We start from the raw sequence: 27,346 nt of genomic DNA, 5'->3' as shown, positions 1-27,346 counted from the left end.
TACACTGTCCTCAGTTGAAGTTCATCATAACTGAGGAAGAGGTGATTCCCCCCCTGCTTGACTGGTGAGGCAGTTATAGCTTGGAAAGATGAGGTCAATTGCCCAAGGTCAGCAGCCAGCAAGAAGTGAGGTCAGATTTCCAAATCAGACTGTCTGGCTCCCAGGCTGCTTGCTGGTCAGTGTTACACTCTACTTCTTCTTCCTCAGTGTGATGTGGGTGAGACCAAGTCAGAATCTCAAAACCACTTGTCCAAGGGTTTTAATAACCATTATTTTTTTCTACGATTGACAGTTTCAACTGTGAATTATTTTGGGTTGAGCAACAGATATTTTGTGCTAAAAGAGCAAGTAGTTGTATTCTGTTCTCCGTTGTTTGGAGACATTTCTTTGAAGGCGCACATGCCTGTTAGGGCTGGCCCAGGAAGCCCAGCCACTCTCAGTGGTCAGACATAATCCTCCCTGGTCCCCAGGGCACTCTGACAGGTGGTGACATTACGCAGCCCCTGATGCCATCTGTTGCCTACAGTTGTACAGCAGAAAAAAATACCCTTTGCTATGAAGCGTTTTTTTCCTTAGATCATCCACTAGATGGCAGCAGACTCACGTGGAACAGAATGGGTGTTTGGTACTGAAAATAATGAAGAGCCAGAAAGGGGATGGTTTGGGTTTTGTGGAAATAATAATGCACCTTTTCTGGATGTGTAGGAAATAGTGTTATCTTTACGTCATGAAAAATGTAATATATACTGTAAAGTCACCTCTCTAGAAGTAATGGTGCAAATAGTTGCAGATTGTAGATAATGCAAAAATAATTTATTCATTCTATTGTTGTAGAGGTGCATCTTGATTTAATCCTATCTCAGTTTATCAGTATCAGGTGAATTTTTCTTCAAGTAACTGTTTATGGTTATGTAAAATATTTGTTCCTTAATTTTTATGTTTCACAGGGTTTTTTTCTTTCAAATTAGACATATGCCAATAAAAATGAATATGACTGCTTCATAAATTCACAGTATCCCAGGCAAGGTAATGAAATGAAACCCAGTAGACATGACCTGGAAGAAGCTAGGAATGATTATCAGTTTTTCCAGATCACCATCCTGTTTGTCATCTACCTAGAAACCTCTTTTTTATCTCTCTCTCTCTTTCTCTGAACTAATTTTGCTTAAACATTTTTGAACATGGTCAACTTGAGTAAGGCAAGAGATCCTCTGAACCACTATCCTAAAACTAGGAGATAGTCAAAAACTGGAGAGTAATAAAATAATAGATTGGTAACGACATAGTTACTCTACAAAAATGTTCATCCAGTACAATGAAAAAGTAACGATAATTGTTTCTAAATTAATGTGAGAAGAGCAGCAATTGAAAATAATAGCCCATACAAGCCAGCACCTGTGAGGTACTAGTAACATTCTTTCTGAAAATTGCAGAAATCCAACCTAGTATACATGCGTGTTCAGTGGAAGATTTGCAGCATTGTTCAGTTTTGTGTGAAACAGACCACATAGTGAGTACTTAGTACACTCAAGTACCATACTGAATTGAGTTTGTGAATACAAAGTTTTAGGAATTTTTACTAGTTTAGGACAAGGATCGGCCAATTTTTACTATAAAGAGCCAAATAGTAAACATTTTAGGCTTTGCTACCCACGTATGGTCTCTTGTGTATTCATTGTTGTTTTGTTTTTTGTTAACCCTTTCAAAATGTAACAACCATTCTTAGCTGGAGGGCTGTATAAAACTAGGCTGGAAGCCCCGACAGGTCATAAATGGCTGACCCTGGTGTAAGAGGGTAATACTGGTCATATGTAAATTGATGTCTCTGGAATCTTGCCAGTTCATAAGACCTGAAGAAAGGACAGGTGTTTATTTCCTGATCAACTTCAGTAGGGCGGAAGAATCCTTGTGGTCCACTGGTAGGACTTGAAATGTACTTTGAACACTACTTGCAACACCTAAGCATCTCAGCTCAACTCCTATTAAGTTACTCGAAGTTAGCACATACTTATTTTTCCTTTGTTTGCTTTGGCAACTATCATACACCTGGATTATGAAATGATCTTTTTAAAAGCCTTTTACTTTTAGCCCTTTTAGGACACTGAAAAATACTGTTTTAGAAACTAAGAAATCTATATTCTAATCCCAGCTCTTCTACTGAAATAGCCATAGTTTCTTGGACAAATCAGTTATTCTGTTTGGTTCTCAACTTCATGTATATAATAGAATTGAACTAATGCCATATAATATTTCTCCTAAATTTGATTCAGTAATTTCAAATTTATGTTTCCATAGGCCCTTTATCACCTGATCAGATGATACGTTTACTTGATCCTCAAGTTTAGAGCTATACAAAGTAAAGATATACAAGTAAATGAGTGTTGATGTCCAGAAACCCTTCACTGTGCCCGGTGGGTAGTGGATGGCCGGACCGTGTCGAATAAATGAGTAATAAAGGAGCATACCTACCTTTCTTAGCTTTCTTCTTATATATGCCTTGTGTTTTAGAAATACATATGACTTCTTATATAGGATTCAGTCTTTCTAATGCTCTTTTGTTGTTCAGTTTAAAAAATACTCGTTGAGTGTGAACAATATGGTGGGTTCTAGAGATACAGTAATGAACAATGGATACCTAGTTCTTGCCTTTAAGGAGTTTACCCTTGTGGTTGGGGGAACCAGTCGGTAATCTGATCATTTCAAGTTATGTCTAAGTATGGTATTAGAGGTTTGAATCTCCAAAACAAAGTGTCTAGTGTCTTACTTCAAAAACAATACAAATGCCACCTCTGTTAAGGCTTTTTGGATTGTCCTTCAATTGAATGCCTATATTATAGGTCCTCGTTTGAAACATTATTGTAACATTTATATAATGTACCTTTTTTTCCTCCTTTTCTAGATTACATGCTGCCTGAGTGTAAGGGGCCTTGTCTTACATTTGTATTCATGAAAAGCATCTAGCAGTCATTAATTTAATGCACTCTGTTAGGCAAAGCATAATGGTTGCGTTTCTAAGAAAGTTCAATTTATGAGATACTGTGTTATTAAAATTATTGTTTCAGAGTGAGAAGAAGGTTGTCAGCTAAAGCATTTGACTTGTAAAGAACTTCAATATTTACGAAACCTAAATAGCACTAAGTAAATCTAGCTTTTGATTACAAGTAGCTTGTTTTATGAGTCTGGCCTTTCTTTTTGTGATTGTTGCTAGGACTCTGACTGTTAATCACCTGCGTTACTCATAATGGAGGTAAGCAAAGCCCAAAGACTCTTAGACTAGTTTAACAACCAGTTTTTTCCCCTAAGACTGGTTCTGTAATGATGCTTCCCAGTGGTCATGGTATTATAAACCAAAAAGAGCCAATGTAATAAGAATTTGGGGTATCAGATGACCAAAAATAAATGTCCATTATAGTTCATACCTTTTGTTTCCGATAATGAACATATTTCCCTTTTTGCATACTTAAGCTTGAAAAAATTAAAAAGCCCCTGTCTAACATGGTACCGCTTTCACTCATACAACCTGAACTCCTCTCCCATCTCTACAGATGGATAGGACCAAGGCCTGTTTATTTCCTGCATCCAGTGCCAGGTCTAGTGGGTGATTTCCAGTCCATTCCTCCTCTGCTTCTACCAGATGGAGGTGTGATTATATTCCTTATTTGGATATTGTCTGTAAATCACCTCAAGGGATGGAAGAAAATTTGCAAGTGAGTAATTAGGTGTAAATGTGAACTATTTCCCTTCACTTTTGCCCCTTAGTTCCTAAATCTGAGTGTTCTTTCTGGCTGTGGGTGAAGCAGCACCAAGGAGTGGGGGTTCTTTGAGAGCGTAAAGATCCCATGGGACTGCAGGTCACCTTCCCAAGACACTGTCTCTCAGATGACACCGTAATTGGGTCTTCAAAAGGCCATTAAAGATTCTAGAAGTCCAGCAGCTTCCAGATAATGGAGTACTGGGAGACCAAGGAATCCCGTTGTCCTTGGAAGTTCTGTTAATTTTTTTTTCTCTGTCAATTGAATATCTTGATCAAAAGCACCGGTGTGTAGAATACCGTGATTGTGACTAATATATGGATTAGGAAGCTGGTAGAATCATGGGGGGGAGGGCAGTAGAAGAAGCATAACAAAATCCACAGTACTGCTGTTTCAGTGAGTATGAAATTCCGCCTCCACCACGAAGGAAGGAGTGTCATCATCTTGCCACTGGGTGACTGGCTCATAGCCCCATAGATGGCGCCACATCACTTATTTACTTTTGACACTCTTGCTGCAAATCGGTACATGGCATTTCCAGTAATCATGTTAATCTGAGAAAGGGGAAGTCCAGTTGGTGAGCCTACAAGTGGTTTTTATTCTTAAACCATTGCTGGTTGATTAGTCCAGTGAACAAGTGCTGTAGAAGTTGGGGTGAGGGGCAGGCTGGTTAACATACACAGAACAAAATCTAGAAAGAGATAAACTAACAAGGTAACATAACACCTAATACATAGCAGGCAGCTCAGGTCACTGGGTCACCTAGTATACCACTGTTTACTTCTTATCCAGGGCTTAGTAGCAAAACTAGAACTGTTCCTCAAAAGATAACATTGGTTTGCCAAAGAGAGCATGATTTTGCTCCAAGATTCTAAGGGACTCCTGTGGGTTTTTTTCTTCCTAGTGGGACTTGCCACTAGTGTTATACAGAACTCTGAAATTGCACAGGCGCTTGAGTTACCATTGGATCAACCGGGTCATTAAAGCCAACTTGTAGAGCTGCTTGTACCAACACTTGAACTAGCTGGATAGCCTTTTCTTTTGCGGAGCTGAAGCCAGAGCTGGCAACGTTTGGGGGCATTCAGTAAAATGGGTTGGAGCCACATAAAAAGTCTCACTAAGCACTGTTTCCCTATTTGTATTTGAGACTGCAAAGAAAAGCAATTTGTCATTTACTTTGCAGGAGTATGTCAGTGATCCATACGGATTAATGGACCAAGATTCTTCACCAAAGAAACAGGGTCCTGTATTTTCACGGAATTTATCTTCTATCTACTGGCATACTTCCATCCTTCCAAGGCATTGAAGAGTGCATGTTGCTTCTTGCCTTTCAGATCCTAAAAGCACATGTAAGCAGTGTGTTGGACTAGTGTAGTGTCCCATTGGAGGAGAGGATCAACAACCTTGACAACTAACTTGTAGTACAGAGATAAAGAGTATATATAACCCTAAGATAAGACTGTGAAGGCTCTACGCCATCCCATCCAGTTGAAAACAAACTCCTTCTCATGTTTTCTATTTTTTAGGGTAGAGCAAAAAGTATTTACCATATCAGCAGGTTTATACAAGGTGCCAGAGATTGTGACGATCTGTTCTAGTAAATAGATCACATTTTGAGGAGCACTGCAGTTGGAGTCACCATTTGAATAAGCTTCTGCTAGCCATCATAACTCTTTGCCTTCTGCATCCTCCAGACAGGCCAGTTAAATGGGAAGAGGGGAATAGGGGAGACTTCACCCTGCTCAGCTTGTCAGGTCTTGGAGGCCTTTCTGAGCAGTACACAAGAATAGGTGTTGCTCCTGGTTTTCTGTTTTGTTGGAGTATTGCGCCCTCAGGGGCTCCCGGTTATCTCTTCCTTTGCATATAAGCCCTTACTCAGGGAGAAAGGGTGAAAACGGGTTGCTGAGTGTATCTGTTTACAAAAACTAGGGAAATAACCACTTGGTAGATTTAGGCTCCTTCCCACTGGGCCTATCAGAAGCATGTCTACTTAAATTTTTTAAGGGCGGAACAGTTTTATATAGCGTTCATACATTAAAGTTATTTATCCTTTCCAGGATTGATATTCTTTTCAATCTTTCTTTTGCTATTCATGTTTTCAGTGAATATTATCAATTTTTAAAGTTCCTGTTCCTGGCTGATTTTTGTACTGGCTGTCTGACCTTTTCTCAGTTATTTCTGATTCTTTCTACATGATGGAGATTGCTCCTTCCTATGTCTTTACCTTTTTCAAGGCTTTTGATTGTAATTATATTATCATCTGCTTATTTTTCTTGATTTTTACCAATCTGATATGTGTTGATTATCAATGAAGTTTAATTTCTCATATTTTTTTTGCTTATTATAATTTTAAGATGATACCTTTTACCCATTTTTCATTGAGCTATTTTTATATTTCCAGTTTATAGGATTCTTTTCTATATTAGGGATATTAACCCCTTTACTCATTATATGCTGCAGGTATTTTCTCCCGTGTACGTACACACACACACACACACACACACACACACACACACACGTTACTTTTATTTATTTGTAATGTAGATACATATTTTTCATATAGTATTTTAAAATTTTGTGTATGTTTTGCCAGTTTGACATATTTTCCTTCATGGTTTTTAGTTTTATATCATACTTGGATAATATTTTATACCTCATGCCAAGATCATAAATAAGATTGTGTAATAAATACATTTTTATAGTTTTATGTAGCAGTTTAATAGTTTCTTATATTAATAATTTATTACAGATTTATTTTACTTCATGAGGTAAGCTAGAGTTCTCTGTTTTAACCCCCAAGTGGTTAGTCAGTTTTCCTCGTGTCATTTATTGAGCAATCTATTTTTTTTTTCACTTATTGTGACCTTTTTTAAAAGACAAGAGCCCTCTCGATATGTGATAAATGCCTGCATCAGTTTGTCTTATCAACATACTTTTTTTGAAAATAAAAGCTTTAAAGCCCTATAAGGTAGCCCAAGAAAATCTGCTGAGGTTAAGAAGGAAATATGTAACTAATTGGAAGCCGCCATATGTTATAAAACAGCAAACAAAATTCCTCCACCTCACAAAAGAAAAATCTGTTACCGAAAAGAACTGCAAAAAGAAATTCCTTTGTAAGTAGCTGAATGGTTAACAGTTGCTATATGATTCCTCTCCAGTATTTATATTTTTCATCTTTGACTTGAAACCAATATTTATTACATCATTCTCAGTGAAAAAAAGTTATCCTGTGCTTTGGAATACAGTCATTCCTTTGATCCCATAAATATCAATAAATAGTGACTATATAAAAGCATTTAAGCTGTATAAATAAATGATTATTTTAAATGAAAAGAATGGGTGGGTTGAATCATTTTTCTCTAGTTCTTGGAAGTGTGAAAGTTTCTTACTTTGAGATGGATTTTCAACTTGTTTCTACTTGACATTTTATTTGTGTATATAAATGCGTAAAACTAGGACCTCCCCTTTTGTAAAGAGCCCCTTTTTTTTATTACAGTGGTCATAGACTTCTGAGTGGTGAACTTAGCATAAAATATTTAAAACCTACAGAAGAGTAAAAGTATAGTACAGTGAATTTTTTATATACCCTTTACCTGGGTTCACCAGTTGCTGACATTTTTCAACTCTTGTTTAGTCTCTCTCTCTCCAGATTCAAATTCAAGTTTCTCCAGTTGTCTCCACAACTTTTTTATAGTTTTTGTGGGTTTGTCTTTTTTTTTTTTCCTGATTCAGAATCCAGTCAAAAATCATACACTGGGTGTTTTAGTGTTTTGTGTTTTTTAGTTCTTTAATTTAGAAAGCTTTCCTGCTTTCATACTTTTTTTCTTTTGTTGACATTGACATTTTAAAAAGTACAGGCCAGTTGTTTTGTAGATTAGCCCATAATTTAAATTGGTCTGATTTCTTTCTCATGATTAGATTTGGGTTAAATATTTTGGCGAGCAAAATACATAGGTCATATTGTGACTTTCGTGTTACATTATGTCAGGAGGCTCATAATGCTAGTTTGTACCATTGGTGGTCCTAAATTTGATCATTTGTTTTATAAGCAACAGATTTATCTTCGATAAAGTTAACTCAAAGTAGTGACATCTGTGTGATGATAATTTGAGGTCATGTGAGTATCCCCATGGTTTTAGCATCCTTTGATCTTTGCTTGAATCACTTATTACATAGTTGAAAAATAATTTTTCTAATTTTGTTATTCCCCCTTCATTTATTAACTATAATTCATTCACTTTATATCCCAGTGAATTATGTAATTGTAACAATTATTTTCCTTACAATTTTTATGCCAGTAGAGTTACGTGAAAGTCCATGTGCCATTGTACTAAATGTTCTGATGGAATAGGGAAGACGATAATATTTTTGGCTCATAATTGCCGTTTCACATGGTAAGGTCCCCACACAATACTCTTGAAAATAAATCCATTGTCTCTAATCTTGAGTTTTAATTAATTTAATTAATCTTGAAAATTAGTCCATTGTCACTAATTAGATTTGAATAAACCATTTCTTTTTTGTTTCTCAACTAATACTTCTTATATTTATCTCTTTGTTTTTCTGTCTTTTTCTAACTGTCCTATTGTTTGTATTAATTTCTATTGCCCTAACATTTGTAACAATTACACATTTATTTTCTATCATAATAGCTGCAGAAATACAGAGGACTCTGAATCAACTTGGAACACCTCAAGATTCACCTGAATTGAGGCAGCAGCTGTAAGTATTAATTAAACAAGAAAAAGGAAATGGGAAAAACCACCTATTGTTATGTTCCTTTGATAGTGTGTAGTGTTACGTTTATTGGAGAAAACAATGGAAAATTAATAAGGTTTTTCTGCTGCCTCATTTGTACTAAGCTTTTGTGTAGGTTTTTTCCTGTCCAGAGTGGGCAGATGTGTTTCTTCATTTTAAAGATCTGGCTTACTCTATCAAAGCAGAACTTCTTTGGTTAGCTTTCTTATACCTTTTAATAGGTTGTTTTTGATGGCTTTGAAAAACGGTACTCTGAGCTTCTCTACTTATGTGATTCATTTCCCATAGCTAACAATCCATATGATGATTTTTACTTCACTGAGATTCAATGCATATCCAATATGAACTATGCCCCTAAAAGTTTATATTTACATATTTGAATTTCAGAAAGCATTAGCCTCTGTTTAAAAAAAAAAAAAGTTGTAATGAAGTTATCTAGTACATATTTGAATAAATTAACATGCTATTAGAAAAACAGCAATAATACTTCATGGGTTACAGACTTTACAGAGTGTTTTTACACATTTTCTCATCTGAAACTTACAAAATTGGAGTGAGCTAGATAGATTAAAAGAACTATTTCCATTTTACTTATAAGGAAAACATGTCTGTTTGGGGTTTGATGATTTGCCCAACATTATTCTGAACCTGAATCTTAAATCTTAGTTCAGCACTGTTAACAGCTACAAATTTCAAGTAATATATATGTAATAAGTGATATGCCAAACATTAGCTACAGAAGGAAAAATTGCAAAGAAGAAATTAAGAGATAGGTAATAGTAATTCATATTTTTATGAAGTACAATTTGAGGAATTTGCAGTTGTTTCTAATTTGTATTGCAGTTTTCTGCAGTGGGTAGATATCAAGGAGCTAAACATGCCCCAAATCTAAATAATAAACCATCATTTATTAAAATAAAGTAAAATGGAATAGAAACCATAATTCTTAGTAGTTAATAATATTTTGCTAAGGTTAATAGTGGAGATTCTGAATATGTAGACATCATTAAAGTCTTCTTTTAGAATTTTAATTATATTACTTTTTCTAAAGATTTTTAAAAGGCATATTAAAGATAGGGCACTTGGTAAGTATATAAAAGTAGGGTATAATTCTTCCTTATCAGTCAAATACAGATATCTATACTAAAACATATTTTTACATAGTATCATTATTTTAAAGGATCCTAAGTGTGACCAATACATGTTTAAAATGAGAGATAATATATATGAGAAGTACTGATGTTGTACTTGTAAAGCATCACATTAATACAGGCTTTTTTTTAGTGCTAATTTCTTTAGTTAGAGATCTTAGTTTTTACTTCATAAGCTAGCTAGCAAGATAGATATAAATAGCTATATAATTTACCTCTTTTACTCTGTTCTGTTCTTTTTACAGAGGAGTGCTATTGTTTTTTCCACAGCAAACTTAAATAATAGTAAATTCGTATTATTACTCGTCTCTGCTTTTTTTTTTTTTTTTTAAGTATAGGATATAAATGTTCAGGTAGAGAAATATGAGAGGCTGGCTGTACCCTGAGACCTGGGAACTGGGCAGAGTTAAAGACAACAAATCTTCTTTACTTATTCAACTGACGTCCCAATTGTGGGATGCACATCAAAGGCTCCCACAGCCACCAAATCTCAAACATCATACACCTTACAATCTCCTGTTGGCTTTTGTCATCTTCCTTTCTAAATGGCTGCTGATTTATTTCTCAGAGCTTGGTTACTCCATGTGTGAGTAAAGAACCTTCCACATAGTATTTGTTCAATATTTATGAAAGAATAGAACCTGAAAATTTTGTTTTCATAGAGAAAATTTGGAGCCAGTCTATAAAAAAGTGATTTTTCTAAAACTATTCATCAGGGTTGAATCAAGTGGCGGAGTTATAGCTTAAAGAAATGTGTTAGTTCTATTGCTATAATGTGTGTTTTCTCATTTTAGGCAACAGAAGCAGCAATATACGAACCAACTTGCCAAAGAAACAGATAAGTACATTAAAGAGTTTGGATCTCTGCCCACCACCCCCAGTGACCAGGTATGAAGCTTTAAGACACACTGTTGATGTATTGAATGTGAAAGAAATCAAATGTATTGTAGGATTTTTGAACTGTTGTGCTAGAAAGGAAATTAGGGGGAAAAAAATCAATTTGAGATTAGTTCACAGAACACAAAACTATATTTAATTGCCCAGGTAGTATCCTTTGGTTCAATAAAGCAAAAATTATTTCCATGCACTTGCCCTGACCCATAATTAAGTAAGGGCTCAGAAAATGCTTCCTGAGTAATTGTTTCCTGGCCTTCCAGGACTGACTTCATATAACATACACGCTCATTCAAGATGTGAGGTTTCCTAGGGGCACATGTATTTATTACCCTGCTTATTACTTTGTGGAAGTTATTACTTAGGTGAGTCAAAGGTTTTATTTTCATTAAAAAAAAATACTTTAACATAAAATCATGGCCCAGTTTTTAGGATGAGAACTTGAGGTGAGAAATCCAACATTATGGGCCTTTTGCCTCAAGGTAAAATAAGCACAGTATTTGAACATACTGTCAAATTGTTCAAAATGTTATTGAGTTAATCAGTAAGGCCCTGTAATAGGAGAGTGAGTGAAATTTTCAGAATTAAATAAAGAGCAGCAAAACAGCTTTTGCAAATTCTATAGAGCTTCACAGCTTGATTCTGGTAGGTTTCTTTCCCCCCCGGCTTTCCTCTAGCGTCAAAGGAAAATACAGAAGGATCGCTTAGTGGCGGAATTCACCACATCACTGACAAACTTTCAGAAGGCGCAGAGACAGGCTGCTGAGAGAGAGAAAGAGTTTGTCGCTCGAGTAAGAGCCAGTTCCAGAGTGTCTGTAAGTATTTAAATCAGCACTGTAAAAAGAACGTGGTACCCTCCAAGGGCCCCGTGAAGAGCTATACGGCATGTTTCTTGAGTCGTAAAGACCTGTGAATATCTTGGAAATCGGTATTTGAATACTTATTTTCAGGTGTTTCTAATCAGTTTTTAAGAAGGATGATCATTATGTATTATTGTGGTTATTCTGTCAATGTTGTGGAACAAAAGATTATGTAAAAATATAGAAACGTTTTGTCAGAAAAGATTAGAGTCAAATCCTAACTTGAGCCTGAGGCTGTTACTTTGTATTCGTGCTGGAGTAGAGAGCACTTTAATCCTGCATTATATGAAGATGATGTAAATGAACAGTGAATATATTGTATGAATATTTAAAACGAATGTACACCTGGAGAAAATAAAGGATAAGTTAGAGTGGAATCTTGACTTAATCTAATTTTAAATCTCCCTAGAAACTATCACAGGTTGTTTCGTTGTTCCTTAACATAGAGGTTCCAAGACTACATTATGTTTTAATCAAATAATATTTGTTATTTGGCCCTTGAGAATATTTAATGAATTCCTTCTTTGTCAGCTTAGGATATAATTTTTTTTATTACTTGAAGTAATTGACCTAAAATACTAGAACAAGAACTTTTCTCTCTCTTTTCTTACACCTGCACTCCAGTGTGTACATAAATCGGTTTAGATTATTATGAAGTAAAATGTGAGTGTTGTGTGTTTTTCCTTTGCATCTTCTCAATCCATTCTGTTACTAAATTATTCAGGGTGGTTTTCCTGAGGAGAGCTCAAAAGAAAGGAATCTTGTGTCCTGGGAAAGGTAAGAAGTATAAAACATTATACAGATCAAAAGATAATTCTTCAAATACGTTTTTTACATCACAGTCCCTGGGCAGAATTAAAGCTTTCAGTATATATCATGACTATCCTAAGTTATTTATAAATAGAAAACAATAAGTTTGAAAAATTTTCAAAGTCATTATTTATTATAAAATATATAAAAATATTCCAGTATAGCAATAATACTCTTTAATTATCCAAATAAATATTATTGACTTAATTATTATTTGATATAGATTATTCCCATAGGTGAAGTTTAAATCAACCAAAAAGAAGTACTCACTTGCCAAATATAATAGTTTCCAATAATTAAATAATAATAACATCATTGAAATGAAACATGAATAAAATTTGGTTAACATTTCTGTTATATTTTTAGAATTTAAGTGAGCAGTTCTATGACTTTGAAGAAAAAATATTCTATTCAATAAGTATTTCTTAAATAAAAAGGAAGCCTCATTGTTTTCATACCGGTTTTTCTTTTTTACATATTCTTTTCTTTTTAATAGCCAAACTCAGCCTCAGGTGCAAGTGCAGGATGAAGAAATTACAGAGGATGACCTCCGCCTTATTCAGGAGAGAGAGTCTTCTATTAGGCAACTCGAAGTAAGCTTTACATTGCAGAATTGGATTGCTGTTCTGTTCTTAGTGAGTTTGTCCTCAAGATGCTTAGATGATGCTGGGAGAGAGGTCAAGAAAGAAAACTAAATAGATGTATCAATTTGATGGCATATTTCATATAAATTAGAGTCATTCTGTTAAAATAAAGTAATTTCTTTAGAATTAGTGCAAGGATGAGAAAATATACTTCCCTCTACTCCAACTTTTTTTTTTTTTTAATTCTGTTAAGTCATCTCAAGCCACCTGAGCATTGAGAAAATTATCAGTCTAGAGATAAAGGTCTGTTCAGAGAGTCTAGAAAGCTTCCATGGCACATGATACACATCACACCTGCATGAATAAAACTTTTCCAAGGGCTTTAAAAGTTTTTTATTTCTCTTTAGTGTGTGTAGGATATCAAAGAGGTCTAAAAGGTTTAGTAGCCTTAGTTCTTAGGGAACCTACCTGTTCCCTAGGAAGTGGGCTAATAATAGCTAACAATAGCTACCATTTATTGAGGGCTTCATGCACCAAGCACTATGTGATGAATTCTTTAATTGTCTTACTTAGTTCTCATAAAAGCTCTGTGAAGTAATTAACTGTGTCATTATCATTGCCCTTCTACAGATGGGGAAACTGAGGCACAGGATGAATATGTAAATTGCCCCACCTTTCCTGAATAAAGTGTTTAAACTTTACTTTTTAATCAAGCAAAATAATAGTTATATATTGAAGAAAATTAAATTTATAACTTATTTATCCATCACTCTTCCATTGCATTTTCAGATTTATTAATGTGAGGCTTTGAATTTACACCTAATGTTTTATTCTTTTAAAGTGTCAAATTGACATATACATTTTTACTAGAAATACAATAAGAATATTTTTTACTTTTTTGAGGAAGTACTATTCATGATAACAAAACTAATCATATTGCATGACATAAATTCAGTAACCCACAACCCTTCTCTATTGTATAGTCCTTCATTTCCACTCTGAATCACTTGATATTTTTAACATCACAAACTTATTTTAGAGAACTGAGATTCAGAGGCTACTTACTTGGTATTGCCTATAGTAAAATAGTTTTCTGATATTCCCCAAATATATGTTATTAGGTCCAGATGCATGCTCACCTAGGTATGAGCAGTGGTTTGTGTTTTTTAAAATTTTCTCCTTTTGTGGATTGGGGACTGAATTTCTGATTACAATAATATGCATTTTTTTTCTCTTAGGCTGATATTATGGATATTAATGAAATATTTAAAGATTTGGGAATGATGATTCATGAGCAAGGAGATGTAATAGGTAAGCCCTACTCATTCGATTTCATGAGGCAGAAGGAAGCTACATGCAGTTTACCTGTGGTAACTTCTCAAGCCAGGGTAGCTCCTTCCTCTCTTTCGGTCCTCCTGAAATCAGAAGTACAGTGTCTGTAATAAACAAAGCATCACCCTTGGCATTATCTAAAACAGATCTCGTTTTCGGCTCCTACTGGTGGAAATGACCAGCTTAATTTATTTAAGAAGTTCCAAATTTAATCAGGGTCTACTGCTGCTGAGATCATGGAAGGTAACATTTAACATCATTCTAGCTTATTTCCAGGATCTCTGGTTTCTGTCTTATCCCAATTTAATTCTTATCACACCAAGGACTTTGGGGAAAACATCTGTTCATAATTGTGCACACTATCTTGTCTTTTAAAGTAGAGGGAATAAGAAGCCATTTGCCTGAACATTAATTCTTATAGCTTTTTTAGTACATTAATTTAGTTGTATTACTTAGATACTGAGAATTCTTTTTGAAAAATTCTTTAAAAAAAAATCAGTGACTAAGACTTCCTTTAAGTTTTAAATGTAATTGTAATTCATTTAAGGTGTAGTTGTCAACATTGATCAGGATTCTGATCATCTTTATCATTTTGATATATGAAGATATCTGTGGGTATGCTAAAGATATATTTAATACATTTTCTGAATTTGGTTCAGTTGAAATGCTTGGACCTATAGTTTAATATAATTATTATTTGTCCATTCTTACCCTCCTCTGTAGCCCCAGTAGGGTAAATTTTCAAAAGCCATTCATTCATCCAGTAAATGTTTATTGAATGCCTACTATATCCAGGCATATATCTAGGCCTTGAGGATTCAGCTGAAATTAAACAACAGATAAAAGATCTTACAATCTAATTGGAAGAGAGAGACAATTAAAACAGAAAGAAAAGTAAGTAGATGGTGATAAGTGTTACGGGGAAAATAAGGCCAGGTCGGGGGTAGGACTGCAGGAGGTGGGGGGAATGTGCTGCTTTTCTGGGGGAGTCAGGTAAGGCCTCACTGATAGGTGACATTTTAGTGAAGACTTCACGGAAGTAAGGGAGCAGGCAAGAGAACATGTTCCAGGCAGAGGGAACCGCAGGTGCAAAGGCCTTCAGGCAGAAGCACGCCTGACATCGTGGGCCAATGGAGTCAGCAAGAGGAGGATGGAGACGATGTCAGAAGTCACAGGAGACCAGATTACATAGGCCCCTGAGCCATCGTGAGGACTGTTTTTGTATTAATGGAGGGGAAGCCACAGGAGGATTTGAGCAGAGGAGCGTTATCATTTGACTTAGGTGAGCAGACTGCAAAGGGACAAGACCAAAAACAAAGCACTTAAAAGCCTATTGCAGGAATCCACGTGGGCAGCTATGTTGTCTTGGATCAGTACGGAAGCAGTGAAGTGGTGAGAAGCAGTGGGATTCTGGATATTTTTTAAATGTAGAGCCAAAAAGATCTACTGACTATCTGGATATGGATGTGAGAGAGTAAATTCAAGGGTGACTGTAAGGTTTTGGCCTGGCTCACGAAAATCATGGCGGTGCCGTTTTCTGAGATGCGGAAATCTGTCACTGGAGCTGGTTTGGATGGCTATAAATCAGTGATTTTTGGATCTGTTACGATTCAGGGGCTAGGTGTCACCCAGGTAAAGGTTTGATAGGCATTGGTACCGAGAAGATGGGGTAAAGGGTAGACGTCTGGCCTGGGGGTATAAATCTGGGCGTTATCTGTACATAGATGGTATTTAAAGCCATGAGATTAGGTGAGATCACCTAGGAGATAAGTGCAGATAGAGAAGAGGGGTGTCTGAGGACTTGTAAATATTTAGGATGTGGTCGGCAAACTACATCCATTTGTTTATGCGTTATCTACAACAGGTTTTGTACAACAGAGGCATAGTTGAGTATTTATGACAGAAACCATATGAATGAACTGCAGAGCTTAAAGTATTTATTATCTGAGACAAAGAAAGTTTGTTGATCCCTGATTTAGAGCCTAGAGAGCCGAGGAGGAACGAACAAAAATGACCAAGAAAGAATAGCTAGTGATACAGAAGAAAACCACGTGAATGTATAGTTTTAGAATGGAGAGGAGAAAGCGTTTCAAGAGCGATGGCAGGTCAGCTCTCTCAAATGCTGCTATTCGGTTAGGTAAACTGAGGCTTTAGAATTGACTGCTGAATTTAACAATGTGTAGGGCATAGGTGACCTCAGATGAGAGCTGTGCTGGTGAAATAGTGCAGGTGAAAGCATGATAAAGTAGGCTCAAAAGACACTGGGAGGAGAGCGACTGGAGATAGCAAGTGGAGACAAGTCTTTCTAGGAGTCAAGTGAGGTCATAGCTGCCAGTGGGTGTGGCATAAATGAGGGGGTTGGGGGTTTGTTTGTGTGTTTTTAAGATGACAGCAATAGGATTGATGGGAAAGAAGTGTTGATAGTGAGAGGGAGGAAATTGCTGGCCTGAAGTCTTTGAACTAGGCAACAAGGAATGGGATAAAGTACAAGCATGGGGAGCACAGAGACTGTTGCATGTGGTGGTGGGTAGGGTCAAAGGAGATTGTGGAAGTGTCTTCGGGTTGTTCCTATTGTCTCAGTGATCTAGAAATAAGGTCACTGGTGGAGAATGACAATGCGTGACGAGGCATGAGAAGTTAGGGGAGAGAGGAGGAAGTGTGACTTAGTGTTCCAGGAATTGGGGAGATGAGGCAGGCGTGCTGTGCAGTCAAGAATTTAAAGTGAAATAAGTCATCACAGCGATTCTTTTTTGCACCCATGTTCAGCTGCATGGGACAGGTTGGGGTTTTGTCACCTAACTGTGACCACAGTAGGAGGGAAGAGGGCTGAGGAGAAATGCAAGAAACCAGTGACAGATGACTGTGTATATGGAGTCTAGGCTAGGGAAGAGGAAAGTGAGGACATGAAGTATGTGAGGGGCAGTGAAAAAGTGGTAGGATCACTAAACCTGGGGTCTTAGAAGGCGATCACTCTAAAGGTAGCAGATGGTAATCAGAGAGTGACACCTGAAATGGAGATGATAGAGAAGCTGCAGTTATTGGTAATGACAGGTTTGGGGTGTGACCATGGCTGTGGGTGGCTCGGAAAGCGCCACAGGCAAAGTCTTTGAAAAAACATGTGTTCAAAGAATTGAGAGGCCTGGGCATTAGAGGCTCAGCAATTGGATATTGAAATCACCGATATGTAGGACAGTAGAAGCATCGAAAAGAACATCAGTGACTCAGGGGCTAAAATAGTCAAAGAATGAGAAGAAAAGACATCTGTGGATGTCTGCAGCAAGGTGGGTTGAATGAGTTGGACAGCAATAGCTCTAAAACTGAAAGTCGGCAGGGAGGAGGAGGAAACAGTGGTCACCCATCCTACAGACTGACACCTGTTCCACCCCCAGGTCAGAGGAGGGGGGGAGGAAATTGTCACCAGTTGAGAAGGCTCTGGGGACCCTCAGGGAGCCTAGGTTTCAGCACAGAAGGAGGTTGATGAGGGCTGCCCAGCAGATGACGGTTTTCAGTTCTCTATATTTACCCTAAACCAAAGTTCAGATGCCTTGCTTGCTGCTGAGTTGGCCATCACAGAATGCAGGTACTGGTGACGGTACTTTTGGGGGTTACCAGGTAGAACTGGAGTGCACTATAATGAAGATAATCAAGTTTCTTTCCTTCAAATTCTTCAGTATTGTTTGGATCACCTGAGAAGTAGTATCACTAAAAAAAAAAAATTCAGCCTTACCCATACACTGTTAATATTAACCTTTGAATAGTGAACATGTTTAATCTTACCTTGAATAAAATCTGGTGATTGATACAGCTCTGTTACTAAAGCATCAGCACCCGCTTTGTGTGTGTGTTTTATTTTAAAGATAGCATAGAAGCCAATGTGGAAAATGCTGAGGTGCACGTCCAGCAAGCAAACCAGCAGCTGTCAAGGGCGGCAGACTATCAGGTAATATTAACTGTGCTGAATTGTCTTATAACTCAGACTTTTAAACGTGTGTGTGTGTGTGTGTGTGTGTGTGTGTGTGTGTGTGTGTGTGTAAAATCAGGTTTAAAGTGGCTGGAGATGTTAAAATTCAAAATACCATGGAAGACAGGCTAGAAATATGCCAGTCAGTTCAAACTGTGTGTATGTAGCCTGTCTGTTCTCAGGTTTGAACCAGTGTTGTGCCCACAGGGATGGGAAGTTTAGAGTCTTGAGGGGAGCAGTACACAACTCCAGTCTTTTCTGACAACTTTTGGTCTCCGATGTCATTTTGACATTTCAACCCAGAAACCTCTTTGATAGCGATTTCCTTCTGTTTCTTGCTGTTCCCTTCTACCTTTCTTTTTTGTCAATGATACTATGGACTAAAGAGGCAAAGATCCTTGTCCAGAAAGATCTCTTCAGGTCCTGTGGAAATTATATTAGCTTAGAGTGAGTGTCCTTGACCAGTGGGTATTCTGTCAGCATTCAGCAGACTCTTCACCAGGAATGAACTGATCTCTTAAGTGAATCAGGTTAGTATAGGGAATCCATAGGTATGAGTCAAATATATATAAAGGACTACAAATATTAGCACCATGAACTATTAATATATCACTTAATATGTAGACCTTTGACGTTTAACAAAGATAAGCCCAGGCTCTTCGGGAACCCCTAAATACCACCCTAGCATTTGATTTCCCTTTTAAAACTTCATTTTTTTTTGTTGATGTAGTTGTTCATAATTATTTTCTCAGAAACTTATTACCTTCTTATAAAATTTCTAAGATATTGTCACCATCCTAGGTATTTTTTAATTGCTTTTCACTTTTCTCACTGATCTTAGAAGTTCCCTTTAGTTTCAATGCCATTTTTTTCACTGGACAAATCAGTGCATATAGAGGATGCTGAGTTATACAACCAATTGTGCTCACCGACAGAGTAACTCATGTTTACTGTCTTTGTGCATGAGATTCAGATATGCAGCTCAAGATAGCTAATGTCACCATGTCCTAGAATGTAGGTGTCATTCATGAATAGTTGAACACACACACACACACACACACACACACACACACACACAGAGTAATCTGTAAATACCAACAGTTATAGCTGCTCAGAGTGTTTAGCAGGATTCATCAGTGACTGGGATTCCATATAATTTCATTTTCCTTTTGGACTTCAGGGGGATATAGATATATCCCCAAGTTTTATTTTTACTCTTCCTTGTGGAAGGGAAGGCCTATAGCCACCCTGGGGAAAAGGAACACATCTTCCCAAGTTGTACCTCCAGAGCAAGAGTTGCCCCCATCCTTAATCCCACAGGCCCTGGAGGGATGAGGAAAGAGCCATGCAACACAAGGGCTAGAAAGAGAGCAGCTTCCCAATAGTCCCACTTGGCAGCCTTGATATTAAACTTATGCCTCTGCAAAATACGGTGCAGTGCTTCTAAGAAGTTTGGATGGACCATGAACATAAAGGAAGGTGGAAAATGCCTTCATCACCATGGCACCCCAGGACCTCACCACCGCACGCTGGAGAGGGTGCCCCAGGAAAAAAGATACTCTAGGGGAACAGCTCTCATTGTTGATGAAGGCACGTTACACATGGGTCTGCGGTAACCAGGTGGAATCTGGGGAAAATACATGGGCATGATGAGATTGAAACTTGAACTGTTTATATGCAGAGTAATATATATGTAATATATGTAATATATGCAGAGTATATTCTGTTGAAAAATTAGATGGCCATATGGAATACTGAAAAGTATAAGTAGTTTTCAGGATAATTTCAGAGTCAGGAACATATTTTTTTTGTAAATTTTATACTACTTCTAGTTGACACAAAGTAAATTACAAATTTTTTTACTTTGTAAGAAAAAGGATTCCTGCCTGTAGCTGTGAGATATACAAGCCATTGGAGAAATATAGAAAGCTACAGCTGGGCCAGGAATGAATAATGGAGCAAAACTCTTAACGTTTATATTTTAAATGACAGTATTAGAATTTTTTTTAGCTCTTTGTGTTTTATAGTTTATTTGAATGTTGAGAGATTTTGAATGCAGTTTCCATTCATATTCAAGGATGGGAATGATTTGGGAAATTAATAAGTCTACTTTAAGAAATATTGCCAACCGTTTTTCACAGAACTAGAACAAAAAATTTCACAATTTGTATGGAAACACAAAAGACCCCGAATAGCCAAAGCAATCTTGAGAACGAAAAACGGAGCTGGAGGAATCAGGCTCCCTGACTTCAGACTATACTACAAAGCTACAGTAATCAAGACAGTATGGTACTGGCACAAAAACAGAAAGATAGATCAGTGGAACAGGATAGAAAGCCCAGAGATAAACCCACGCACATATGGTCACCTTATCTTTGATAAAGGAGGCAGGAATGTACAGTGGAGAAAGGACAGCCTCTTCAATAAGTGGTGCTGGGAAAACTGGACAGGTACGTGTCCAGTATGTATGAGATTAGATCACTCCCTGACACCATACACAAAAATAAGCTCAAAATGGATTAAAGACCTAAATGTAAGGCCAGAAACTATCAAACTCTTAGAGGAAAACATAGGCAGAACATTCTGTGACATAAATCACAGCAAGATCCTTTTTGACCCACCTCCTAGAGAAATGGAAATAAAAACAAAAATAAACAAATGGGACCTAATGAAACTTCAAAGCTTTTGCACAGCAAAGGAAACCATAAACAATACCAAAAGACAGCCTTCAGAATGGGAGAAAATATTTGCAAATGAAGCAACTGACAAAGGATTAATTTCCAAAATTTACAAGCAGCTCATGCAGCTCAATAACAAAAAAACAACCCAATCCAAAAATGGGCAGAAGACCTAAATAGATATTTCTCCAAAGAAGATATACAGACTGCCAACAAACACATGAAAGAATGCTCAACATCATTAATCATTAGAGAAATGCAAATCATAGCTACAATGAGATGTCATCTCACACCAGTCAGAATGGCCATCATCAAAAAATCTAGAAACAATAAATGCTGGAGAGGGTGTGGAGAAAAGGGAGCACTCTTGCACTGCTGGTGGGAATGTGAGCTGGTACAGCCACTCTGGAGAACAGTATGGAGGTTCCTTAAAAAACTACAAATAGAACTACCATATGACCCAGCAATCCCACTACTGGGCATATACCCTGAGAAAACCATAATTCAAAAAGAGTCATGTACCAAAATGTTCATTGCAGCTGTATTTACAGTAGCCTGGAGATGGAAACAACCTAAGTGCCCATCATCGGATGAATGGATAAAGAAGATGTGGCACATACATACAATGGAATATTACTCAGCCATAAAAAGAAACAAAATTGAGCTATTTGTAATGAGGTGGATAGACCTAGAGTCTGTCATACAGAGTGAAGTAAGTCAGAAAGAGAAAGACAAATACCGTATGCTAACACATATATATGGAATTTAAGGGAAAAAAATGTCATGAAGAACCTAGGGGTAAGACAGGAATAAAGACACAGACCTACTAGAGAACGGACTTGAGGATATGGGGAGGGGGAAGGGTAAGCTGTGACAAAGCGAGAGAGAGGCATGGACATATATACACTACCAAACGTAAAATAGGTAGCTAGTGGGAAGCAGCCGCATAGCACAGGGAGATCAGCTCGGTGCTTTGTGACTGCCTGGAGGGGTGGGATAGGGAGGGTGGGAGGGAGAGAGATGCAAGAGGGAAGAGATATGGGAACATATGTATATGTATAACTGATTCACTTTGTTATAAAGCAGAAACTAACACACCATTGTAAAGCAATTATACCCCAATAAAGATGTTAAAAAAAAAAAAAAAAGTAGCTCACAGCCTAAGCACAGTGTGATCAGGAGACAAGTCATCAGTGGAAAGGAACCATCCTTTTTTTGATAATCACTAGCAGTATGACCATGGGGCAAGATATTTCCCCTTTCTCTTTCTCCATTTCCTTATTATAAAAGGAAGAGACAAAAAACTGTCTAAAGTTTCTCCTGGTTAAAATTCTATGAGGTTTGGATAAAGGGAATAGAGAGTAGGTGTCTGGTTGAGAAGGGAAGTTTTCTTGCCACTTTAAAGAAGGGACTCATATATTCTACCTTTCGTCAGCTTTGAGTGAGGCCAGCCCCTAAATCCCCAACCATGTGGCCTTCCCTACCCCAGAGCCTCCTAGAAGGCCTCTGGCCTGGCCTGATGCCTAGGAACCAGGCATCAGGCCAGCAGGAACACGTACAACCAAAACCTCTCCCCGTCCACCCTCTTTCCTTAAAGGACTGGTGAAAGCAGATGAATCTGTGCCAGTCCTGTACTAACTCAGCTTGGACTGGGGAGCTAATTCCGCTAATAAATAAATTAGGGTAAACCATTAGGGTAATTAAATATTCTTCCTGCCTTTCGTGATGAAATTGAAAGAGATGAGTTCTAAGTTCTTCTCTTGTTGGAAAATTCTGCTTTCAAAGACCAATATTTACCTTCTGCTTTTTTTATCTTCCTTTAAGCTGTTTTTTGTTTTCACACATAGGTGAACTCTATTGCTCAAGTTATTAATTTTTATTTCTCTGTGTCATTTTTAAATTAAGCCCAACCACACATCTAGAAAAAGTACCAACAGAAGTTGAATAATTACCCCCTGAATTATACCATTAATTCAAGAAGAATATTTTTTGAAAGCATAGGGCTATATGTATTGAAAAGCAAAAAAATATAGCCCAAAATGAGGGCAATAAATTACTATTGATTTTACTCTAGAAGTGAACCGAATGATCTTCACTTGCTATAGAGGTGCTCCACTACATCTGTAAACGTGTTTTTGTTTTTTCGCATCTGCAGCGCAAATCCAGGAAAACCCTGTGTATCATCATTTTTATCCTTGTTATCGGAGTCGTAATTATCGGTCTCATCATATGGGGAGTGAAAGGCTAAGATTATAAAGGAGCACAATATTGCACTACATTATGTAAATTACGTAGGAAGATTCCTTTAATCATGGTAGGTTTTTTTAATTGTTATTATTTTAAAGCTGTTGCTTAAAGGATGGTTCCCACACTTTGTTATTTTTATTTGGGGGGAAGTTTTCTTTGGATTAAATCTGATATTTTCTAATACTGAAAGTTTTTTTAAATATCACTGCTGGCATAGCTTCCTGCTTTTCGACCTAGTAACTTAGTTTTTTGCCCACATTGTATGTGCCTTTCGTTTATAATTTATTTATCCTGTTGACTTAGTTTTTGGAATTAGTAAATTCAAAGGGGTGTGTGTGTTCTGTGTGCGCCTCTCTGTCACAGTGTAACATGCACCCACGTTTGTGTTACTTCAATTACAAATCTTAAATTTAATTTTGATTTGGGCCAGCAGAGGAAGTATTGTCAATAACTTTAAAAATTAACATATATGTTTGTGTTTGGAGTTTTGTTTTTATCTAGTTCACAGCAACACAAATTGTCTGTTTAACTTTTACTGTTATTTTTCTCTTAAGACCCTTGTTTATTCTGAATGAAATCAGTGAATAACTTCCTAGTATATCTCTTACTCCTGATGTGTATATAGTAAGCATTTGCTGTAGATTGGCTAGTAAAATACTAAGGATAGATTGTTTTTATATGGGTTCTGTTTAAGTCTCACGTTCGTTTGCAGGGGATTGTGTGGTCACTATAAATGTTTAATGTGATTTGGAGGAAGAGTATGACAGATCAATACCTATTGTGTTAGAATTCTAAAGATCCCAACTTGTATTCGGCTGTGTATTTCCACAGCTGTTATGATGGAAAATTAATTACCTTCTCTTATGTCCTGTAGAATAATAAAGATTACCTTTGGGAAGTAACTTTCCCACAGTTACCGTTTTTGAGCACCTAACACTTAAAATTCTGTTTCCCTTCATACCATTTTGTACCATCCTTCATTAGAAAGGGAATTGGATGTTCGCCACTTAACTCACTTGCCTTTTTTAATCAATGTTGTTTTAATGCACTAATCTGAATACTGTAAAGAAGATTATCTTAGTTTATAGTTTGTATTTTATAATGTTCTTATATAGCAGTTTGATAGTGAAGGCAATGTTTTACATGGCAAGCTATGAGACTTCAAATGGGAACAAATGAAATATTAAGTAACTAAGTAAATTGTATCTTTGCAACCAAAATAAAGATGATTTTAAAAAGTGTCTGGATAGTTTTATTTCAGGAGAACTCTGCTTCCGTGGGACTTGATACTTACCTCACACTTTTGCCACTGCAGTCTCAACAGAGGAGATGTAACCACATGGCCACCATTCTGCATCTTGCTGGAGTACTGGCGTACTCAAAAGTTTTTATTTTGGCAATCTTAAAAGGTTTTGCCGCTAATAGGTAGAAGCTGCTTTGCTTGTCATCAAAACTCAATTTTTTCCACAAAAGAGTAGTCTTGATTAGAAAAAATAAAATGAAAAACAATACAGTAGCCAATTTTTTTTAAGTTCTTAACAAAGGTTTTCTTTAGGTGAGTTTTAGAATCTCTTTGAAAGAGTGATGCTTACTTTCATGACTGTCAGCATATCTGAATCTGTTTGAGTTGAACTGAGTCTCAAACTGAAGAACTTTCCTTATCAAGTGACACATATTATTCATTTTAGTGTGTTCTGAAGACATACTTGAACAACGCAGACTGAGATTAACCAGCCTCTTTGCTTAAACTGAATGACAGTGTGGCATGAAGGGTTAAGCTGTTGTACTAGCCATTAAATATTAAGAAAATGTTCTGGTTTTGCACAATGATTAGTGGTAGAAAAATAAGTGGTGCCGTTTCAACATAATGCAGCTTGTTTTACTAGGCGTGGGATCAACCCTAAAAAAATACAGATATGGACACAGATGGAGCTTGGTCTGAGACAACAAACCATGGAGGCAGCCTCTGGAGTCAGGAGCACTGAGTACACTGGGTGCCCGGCAGCTGTATCTGTGTCGCTCACTGAGAACACTGCACCTGGAAGACGTTGCCACTGGGTCCTTCTTCAGGGTCTTCACTGCTTTTGTTAAAAAATAGTAAAATCGGGCTTCCCTGGTGGCGCAGTGGTTGAGAGTCCGCCTGCCGATGCAGGGGACACGGGTTCGTGCCCCGGTCCGGGAGGATCCCACGTGCCACGGAGCGGCTGGACCCGTGAGCCATGGCCGCTGAGTCTGCGCGTCCGGAGCCTGTGCTCTGCAATGGGAGAGGCCACAACAGTGAGAGGCCCGCGTACCGAAAAGAAAAAGTAAAATCTTGCACACAAAAAATCATGTTTTGAATACCGATCTAGACAAATTTATAATGAAAAATGACTTTTGAAAATTTGTTCCACAAAAATTAATCTGTGGTTTGAGCAAGGAAAATGCAGAGTAGTTTCTCTAGTTGGTGTGATTTTCATTTGTTTCTTCATGTAGAAAAAGGAATGTCACAATAAAAAAAGCTATATAAAGGGAAAAAAGGTCATTGTCCGCCGTAATAATGAAGAGCAATTCACAAGGGTAACTTATTCAGCATTTATTTTTTGAAAAGCAAAACTATTTTTTACACATGATCAGGTTACTACAATAAAAATTAAATTTCAGAAGGAGATGAGAGTTGTTTGGGTAAGTTATGAGTTAAATGACATTTTTAGTTCATTTAAATATGATGAAAATTTCTCATTAGTGGGAAAGAACATCATTAGGCATCCTTTCCTGGAAAAAAAAATTGCGTATTTTCATAATTCACTTAGGAAAACAAAAAACTGAGCTCTGGCTCCCAGACCTCTTCGGTACACCATAAGATTTGAGCAGCTTGACCTTGTATTTCTCAGCAAGAAAATATAGCAAGATTGGCACCCACAGGAGCCTGAAAGTGTTACACTGGACCACTTCCTTGACAGAATACATCACATTTCTGCTTAACGACTGTCCAGACATAGTTCATCAATCAGTGAAGAGAAAACCATTTCCCCCACTTTTTTAGGAATCTGTGTCCTCAAAATACTGTCACACAGGAAATAAAGAAATTGCCTGATGTAAACCTGCAGGTTCATCTTTCTTCATTTCATCTGCGTTTAACAAAGTCAGTAGACTCAGTGAAGCATTATCTCTTTCACTAAGTTAAGACATGTAGGAAACCTGTTTTTCTCTTAATGCTAAATTCAAGTATTTTAACCTTTCTATTTGGGTTCAGTCAGGAAAACAACCACCTGATGATGTAAGCATAAAGTGTTTCAATGTGGGGAGTCAGAAGCTTCCACCGAGCGTCAGAAGGGCAGGCGAGGGAAGGTCCATCTGCAGTACCACCCTGGGCGGATCTCAGGAGCTGGCCCAGGAGGCCGTGAGAATCTGGAAGCATCCAGGAAGCTCCCGTCACCTCAGCCTGCAGCACCGACGCAGTGAGTCTCAAGGAACTGTCACCAGCTGTCTAGGCTGTTGACAGCACCAAAGCAGGTGACCTGTGAGAGATCTTGGAAGCTGCTGCGATGCCCGTGTCTGCGGGCCTGTGCACACTTCTGCCTGGATGGCCTCCAAGGGAGGGTGGCCTCTCCCTTCTCTGCCGCCTCCATCCTCTGGAAATGCTTCTCTTTGGGCCACACTGACTTAGAACTAGAAAGCAAAGGAGGTTCTGGAAAGTGTAGTTTCTGGCTCCCCTGCAGTGCAAAGAACACTACAGAAGGAGGGGACAGTGATGTTGAGGGGACAGTGATGTTGAGGTGACAGCAGACAGCCCATCACAATGGTGAAACACTGATAGATGGAAAGGGCACAAACAAGGTGAAGCAGAAAGCCTCACAGAATTCTCTTCCATTAGGGGTTCTTTGGTGGGGAAAAAAAATAACACTGATTTTAAATGGTAAACAAGCCCATTTTCCCAACCAGAACAAAGTCTCTGTATTATATATACTCTGGGACCCCAGCACCTAGCTGTTTCCTTCCTCTGTCCTTCCCTAGTTGCCCAATAAATATTTGTGTACTTAATTTGGCATTTATTTTGTGCCAGGCTGCCACATGCCCGGGCACAGAGGGTATTAGAGTGAACCAAAAGAATGTGGTCCCTGCCCTCAAGGAGCTTACATTTTGGTATTAAGCATGTAAAAAACACTTGATGTTAGGAGGAAAATGGTGGGTGGGAGAGGAAGGAGGTAAGGGAAAAACTGAATGAGGATGAATCCACCTACGCCTGGGGACTGCTCATTCTTAAGGACTGGCTTCCTGTTTATCCTATTACCTCATTACCAAGTAAGTGAATTTCATTCTCTTTTCTCAGTTAACAG

At 37.5% G+C, this 27,346-nt stretch overlaps 1 protein-coding gene across 2 annotated transcripts in view; it reads left to right on the top strand.

Annotated features, from left to right (window-relative positions):
• STX7 (syntaxin 7) overlaps nucleotides 1-24,268 on the top strand; it is a 49,199-nt gene extending 24,931 nt beyond the window's left edge. For both annotated transcript variants that reach the window (XM_030853430.2, XM_060283433.1), the window contains 8 exons: nucleotides 8,405-8,474; nucleotides 10,456-10,549; nucleotides 11,233-11,370; nucleotides 12,140-12,192; nucleotides 12,722-12,818; nucleotides 14,048-14,120; nucleotides 17,999-18,081; nucleotides 22,936-24,268. In XM_030853430.2, the coding sequence (XP_030709290.1) occupies nucleotides 8,405-8,474; nucleotides 10,456-10,549; nucleotides 11,233-11,370; nucleotides 12,140-12,192; nucleotides 12,722-12,818; nucleotides 14,048-14,120; nucleotides 17,999-18,081; nucleotides 22,936-23,028 (701 nt within the window). In that variant the 3' untranslated portion in view covers nucleotides 23,029-24,268. The remainder of the gene's footprint in view (nucleotides 1-8,404; nucleotides 8,475-10,455; nucleotides 10,550-11,232; nucleotides 11,371-12,139; nucleotides 12,193-12,721; nucleotides 12,819-14,047; nucleotides 14,121-17,998; nucleotides 18,082-22,935) is intronic.
• Nucleotides 24,269-27,346: the final 3,078 nt, after the last annotated feature.

This window comes from Globicephala melas, chromosome 14 (genome assembly GCF_963455315.2).
Source record: "Globicephala melas chromosome 14, mGloMel1.2, whole genome shotgun sequence".
NCBI classification, from domain to species: Eukaryota; Metazoa; Chordata; class Mammalia; order Artiodactyla; family Delphinidae; genus Globicephala; species Globicephala melas.
The sequence above is the reverse complement of the archived record's forward strand: the minus strand, read 5'-3'. Positions and strand labels throughout refer to the sequence as shown.